At 35.5% G+C, this 6541-nt stretch overlaps 1 protein-coding gene across 3 annotated transcripts in view; it reads right to left on the bottom strand.

Moving 5' to 3' along the window:
• Window positions 1-6100, bottom strand: part of GABRA1 (gamma-aminobutyric acid type A receptor alpha1 subunit) — a 54307-nt gene extending 48207 nt beyond the window's left edge. Inside the window, exons 1-2 of one of the 3 annotated variants that reach the window (XM_011356704.1) lie at window positions 5593-6100; window positions 3198-3285 (exon numbers count right to left, since the gene is read on the bottom strand). In XM_011356704.1, the coding sequence (XP_011355006.1) occupies window positions 3198-3271 (74 nt within the window). In that variant the 5' untranslated portion in view covers window positions 3272-3285; window positions 5593-6100. The other 2 variants (XM_011356705.1, XM_023528596.1) reach the window with 2 other exon arrangements.
• Between the last annotated feature and the right edge of the window lie 441 nt (window positions 6101-6541).

Here is a 6541-nt window from a genome sequence, read left to right on the forward strand (position 1 = left end):
AATTTGAAAATTCCTTTAGTAAAGTAAAAAAAAAGTCATATTTTAATTCCTTCCATTTTCTCATACTTGTTCTCATAAATGACAACCTCTTTATTCTAATATTTTTAACTATGGAAGGAAAATTACAAGAAATGAGTTCTATCTCTTTACATTTTAATTCTCAGCATGTACACAATGCTATGATGCATTTTTTTCCTCTGGTCAAACAAGAATGTTAATGCATGCTGGAAAAAAAATCTTGGAAACTTCTTCCCAAATAAAAAAGTAATGTATGTATTTATGGGCTACCAAAATAATTAAAAGTTTTATTTTCATTTGCTTTAACTTGTAGCATAAACCTAAAATTTCACCTACTATTTATCTGCCTGTCTGTTTTTTGCTTTTTTTGACATTTTTTCAATATATTAAGATGAGAAAAATAGGTGAAACTTGTTTCTTAGAATAATTTTTACATCAGTATACAGTTTTCATTCACTTTAAGGTTTATGAACCTATTTTTGTATTTTATAATTTGTCCATTCAAATCTCTAGTTAATTGAATTTTTGTCATTTCTGGTCTTGGAAGTAAAAAAAGTACCTTGAAGAAGATATGGTGTAATACTATTAATTCATGACTTATTAAATTCTAGTATAGTATTAGTGCTTTGTTTAAGAAAACACAGCTATTTGTAATCAGAACTTGAACTAGAACCCCATTCTCTTCAAATTTTAGTCTAAAACTTTATTTCCATTCTTCTATATTGGAGTAATTGTTTCTCCTTAAATCTTTCTAGTTGAAGGTATAGTTTTTTTATGTCTTAACATTACTAGTCTTTGAGTTTTAACCACATAGTGACTACAGTTTAAATAGTGTGTATTTCTTACATCAATCACATTATTATCCCTGTTCCTTGAATCATATTTTATGTAATGATTAGGATGACACCTCCGAAATCCTGTGAGAGAAGAGTTTTCTATTTAAGGTTGGATCACACTCACTGATATATTTCAATGATAGCTCTGACCTTGAGTAAAAAAAAAAATGAATGTAGAGTATAAACTAAGAAATTGCCACAAAATATCACTTTCATACTTTCTATTTTGTATGCTTTGGCTTTACTCTTGTGTATTTATATTACTGCTCAATTTAAGAAAAATAGTAACATTTGAAAACAGGATTCACCTATTTGACAGGAGCAAGAAATATAATCAAAGTATCATTATTTAGGTAATTACTTTTATATCAGCAAAATGTATTGGGCATTTTTTTCTGATAAATTTTAATTTAATAAACTTACAACTAAAAGCTTTCCACAATATTAAATATATTAAATGTGTCTCTATTAAACAATTTTTCATCCTCCTAAATTAAATACCAATACCATGTAGATTGAGTGTTTACTCTCCTTGGGAAAAATTAAACATCTTACTAGTTTTTAAAAACATTTTCAGTGAGCTCTGTGTCTTCTAGGATGTCTCATTAGTAGATGATAACAGTAAAGCAAAAACAGTTTTCTGAATGCAATTATTTGTAAAAACTGTTCGCAGAACCAACTGCCATGCATGCATCATTCAAGGATATTGGAAGGTCATCTTGATGAAGATAGAAAAGAAATGTTAGCACACCTTAAGTTGTGAGGAGGGCATGGTGGAGTAGTTCAAGGAAGAAAGCAATAAAATAAGAATGGGGAGAAGATGAGGTGCAGTGACATGACAGAGTACAATTAGATAGTTAATATGGTTTTTAGAATGTAGTTATCTATTACCTTTACCTGCATTCCCTTTGTTTCTACAGCTTATATCAAATTCAGGAAATGCTTCCTCTGCCCCCCTAGGTTTTATCTTATAAATATTATTTTCACTGATTGTTTGCATTGGAAAACAAATTCTACAAGAAACATTCCCCCACCCCCACCCCAGAAAACTAGTTCTGCTATCTCATTTGAAATGGTAATTTTTTTTAATGTGATTTTTTAATCAGGTTATTCTTCATCTTTACTTCTGATTTACTATGTCCAATTGTAATTGTCAGATAATAGCCCTAGGATAAAGATTATTTACTGTTAAACACTCATGCCAATGTAATGTTTCTTAAACTAAATATATAATTTAAAGAGAAATGTTAGTTACAGTACCTGGTTTTGATTCCATATGAACCACTGTATAATAAAACACTGTGCACTAACTCCATCTACAGGTCATTACAATAGTAACACTTCATATAATTTTTCAAAAACAGTGAAGAACATTTAAGCCCTTAGATTAAGAGTATCTGGCAATAAAGCATTTCCTGTTCATCTGATAGTCATTATTTACCACAAACAATAGCAAAAAAATAAAAATAGACAACATCTCAATTTAAAAAGTCCTCCTAAATTCATACCTTCCCATACTATTCCATCTCTCTGCCTTAACTCATAAAGGTTCACTTTCCATTACATTTTGAAGAATCTTAGGTATGTATAATATGTCTAAGACTTTCTTGTGGACCACAGGAGTAGACTACACAAAAAAATATAAAAGCAGATAAATAAGAATCTGGAATATTTGGTCATTTATATTGTTGCTTCTATAATATATTTATATGCTTGATTGGATCATTAGCAAATATTTTGAATACGGTTAAGCATGTTTTCAAATTTTTCCCATAACTTGTCTCTGTAGTAGTTATACTTAAATAAAGAAGTTCAATTTTATCTAATATTCTTAAATATTTCTGCCATATTTTACCCACATTATTTATATAATGTTTTTAAAACAATGCATTTATAGACTTAAGACTCTCATTACAGATATTAAACTTTTCACTTTCATATAGTCGCAAGTTATTCTATGGTTTTACAATTGGCTAAAAATGGCCGTTAAAAAATCAAGTCACATAATATGCAGACATTAATTGGGGTAACTCTTCTGTGAATTAAGAAACTGCAGGTTTTGTTCAGTTACAACTGAACAGTGAAAAGTTCAAATTTAAGACTTAAATGTTGAATTAATACATTCCTCAACAAGAGTATGTTAAGTATATCCTAACTAAGATACAAATAAAATCATTATTTTCTCATGCTGCTCTTCTTTATTCTTAGCTGGAATTTTATTGCAGTTAAGTTTTTTGAATTCCCTTAGTCATGAATTCATCCAAGGACAATTTTCTTCCCCCTGAAAGAATAAATGAAAAGTTACAGAAATTCTCATGCAGATTTAAAATAAAGTATCCCCACCTTCTTCCAGTCAGTGTGCTCAGAAGGAGGGTCCAGGCCCAAAGATAGTCAGAGAGACCGAGGCTTTTCTTCATCGCGGCTTGTGCGGCTGAAAAGTAGAACAAGTAGAGATCAATGTCTCTTGTAAGAAACATCAGGTTATAACCACTAGGGCTGACTGAGGCAGTTCAGATGAATGCTTTGAAGTCAGGAAATGACCTCACTGGGATATGACACCTCATTGGAAGCAATGGGAACCTGGACCATCCATTCTCCACTTTCCATTCCATTTCTCCATTCAGAAATATACCAGTGTCTTAATTTCTCCTGTAAAAGAATACAAGTTGAAAAGCTTTCAGGTGACAATATTACTCAACATAAAAACTGTGAGTTGTTTTTGTTTTTCCTCTAGGCTTTATATTTCCAATACAGTTTGCATTACTCTCCTTTTTATCATCTGAAAATTTTGACCTTTCTGATTTGAGTTCCCGCAACTGAGCTGTGCATTGAAATTTTTAAAGCTGGTGTCTGTAACAGAGAGAGCATGTTTGGGGGCTGGGATGGAGTAGGTTAATATGCTTTGATGACTGACTTCATCTTTGCATTCTGGATGCACCTTGGTTTCAGAAGCAACTGTACCTATCTTTAAAAAAAACATAGGAAACACACTGTTGAATGTCAAAGTCGTGCTTATATTTTCTGCCTGTGATTGCCTTATTAAATATGCTCACTAATGCTTCTTTGAGGCTAAAGGACACACTTTATAGTCAAGCCATGTGCTGATCTCTCTCACACACACATAACCACACTCACATCAATGCACACAAACATGCCCACACATATCTTTTAAGCCCTCTTGAATTCTGCCAGGTTGCTGCTAGAAAATGTTTCATCTCAAACAGATGGAAGCTGGAGTGCTTTGCTTTGCATGAATAAGGGACTCTTTTTTCCCTCTTCAGTAATGTGTAATCAATCACCATCTGATTGTGGAATTTATACTTGGTAGTGGGATGCTAGAGAAATGGAGGAGTATAGAAAGCTTAGAGAATTTTTTAAATTATAACCGATTTATGGAGTCGATTTCTTAAAAACCAGTGCACTGCCTGGTTAAAGAGCAGATATGGTAATACTTTATTTAATGTGCTATAATTCATTGCAGTCATAATCTGAGAAATATTTAAGGTATTTGTTAGCACTTCTCAGAATCTGTACTCCTCAGTAGGTTTAGTGATTAATGGATAGCAAGTCTCTTAAAGCATATTTTTCATTAGGAACTCTATAGTTTAATGTGGTATTCCTTTAAATACATGTGCACAAATGCTTTCTACATTCTCTGGGATCATTTATATCAGTTAAAACCATTAAAACAGGCATGTAAGCAGTGAAACATAATGTGTTTAGAGTGAAATGGTCTAGATCTAGAGATCAGAAGTATGAGCTTTATAGTTTTTACTTAGTTTAGTGTCTGGTTCTGACATAGATGAGTTGCATATGACAAGAAATATTAAATAAATATTATGTTTAAATATTGCATCTAAATTGCATAATTATAATTCATCCTTTTATTAATCTTTGACATCTGCTATGAAGGAAAAACAACTTATCCTGTTAATATTTGTTGGTTTTTATTTTAAAAAGGTAATTGGTGAAGGGGTAAATGGAACAAAACAAAACCTCAAGGTAAGGTACTATAGCTTTTTGTGCTCCTCTGACATTTTAAAAAGAGAAAAACAAACCTATCATGGCACTTGAGTTGTTGAGTAAGAAAGTTTCTTGCAAATACAAACATAATAGTTTAAAAGAAACGCTATGCTGCCTCCTTACCCCTTTCCACCTTCCACCTCCCCCCAGCAAACACACACACTCCAAACGCCCATATCCCATGCCATCCATATCAAATGATAAATTGAGTTTTTCATCTTCAAAATATGAGAGACCCCTACACCAGAGAGCATTTCAGCATTTCCAGCGTCCACTGGAAAGGAAAAGTAAGGCATTTTTGCAGCCAGAATGAGAGTGTCTTTCCTAGGATGGACCATTGAGACAGGTTTTTCTGTCCCAGTGTTCTTAACTTTAGACGATGCCCACCAACGCCCCTCCCCACCTCATCCCAGCTCCCTCTTGGGGGTGGGGGAAAGACTAAAACAACAGGTCACCACCCACCCCGCGGAATAAATTCAAATCTGCCTAAGAAAGGGGTAAAGAAAAGGAGAGGCAGAAGAAAAAAAAAATAATAATAATGCTCCTATATCGCTGCGGTTTTCAGCCTGAAAGAAAAACATTCGTTGTTTCTACCTGCTATGGGATCAGGCTCTTGTCCTAGTCCCTCTTTCTCCTGTTTCTATGGCATTCCTGTCTCTCCAGCTAGGAAAAGGCACATCGAAAGCTCTATGTTGCGGTCCGAAGCCGCACTTACCTTCGGCCCCCTCTGGGCACAGGATCGCTTAAGACCCGGGAAAAGTCTGCGAGAGAAAATCGTGGAGAGCTCGGAGCCAGCGCGAGTCCGCGAGTCCGCGAGTCCGCGAGTCCGCGAGTCCGGGCGCGCCGGGAGCGGAGGGGCGTCCTCGCTCTGCCTCTCACTCACTCGGTCTGTGCCATCATGGACTCTGCGTGCTCCTTTGCTGAAGATTTCACACCCAAATTTGCTTCCCAATATCCAATCTGCAGCTATACAACAAAAGATTTCTCTTTACCAGGACAGTAGTAATACGTCCCAGGGCAAACCGGATGTGAAATAGGCGGTGACTTCATGCCAGAGAGATTTTATTTTAGAAAGGAAGGTGGTACCAGCCTCTGGATCTGGAGACCAATCCGCCCATTTTTTATATGCAGCACAATTTAACTTGCACCGCTCTGGCCCTAATCCCCTTCTCTCTAGCTGCAGACTCAAATCCTTCTACAATCTGCTGCAAGCTTCCCTTTTTTGAGATGAGTACGAATGGGGGAAGGAAGAATAGAAAAGGTTAGAGACCTAGGACCTACACTCAGAATTTTTTTCACACTTTCAATTTATGAGCACACTATTTTAAGGTGTGCCCATTAAAAATAAGACTGATCAGTGTAACTATTCCATCTTTGATCAAATATTTAACCTCTGCATGCATATGAATGAATGCAAGCTGTGAAATAGGGGAAATGCAGGGTTACACATGTGGAGAGTGCGCTCTCTCGCCTGCCTCCCTCACACGCACTCCCACACACATGTCTGAGTTCCCGTGTCTTGCAGTCACGAATGATGAGGACTGACAGAGGAGAGTTCTGGCCAGTAGGGAATTGGCCACCCAGTTTTGGAGAGTTTCGCAGTTTCACAGGTTGTGAGCGCTTTCTACCCCACCTTAGTCTAGCTTAGAGGACGGCCAGAACGT

This window comes from Pteropus vampyrus, unplaced genomic scaffold, assembly GCF_000151845.1.
Source record: "Pteropus vampyrus isolate Shadow unplaced genomic scaffold, Pvam_2.0 Scaffold30, whole genome shotgun sequence".
In the NCBI taxonomy this organism is placed as follows: Eukaryota; Metazoa; Chordata; class Mammalia; order Chiroptera; family Pteropodidae; genus Pteropus; species Pteropus vampyrus.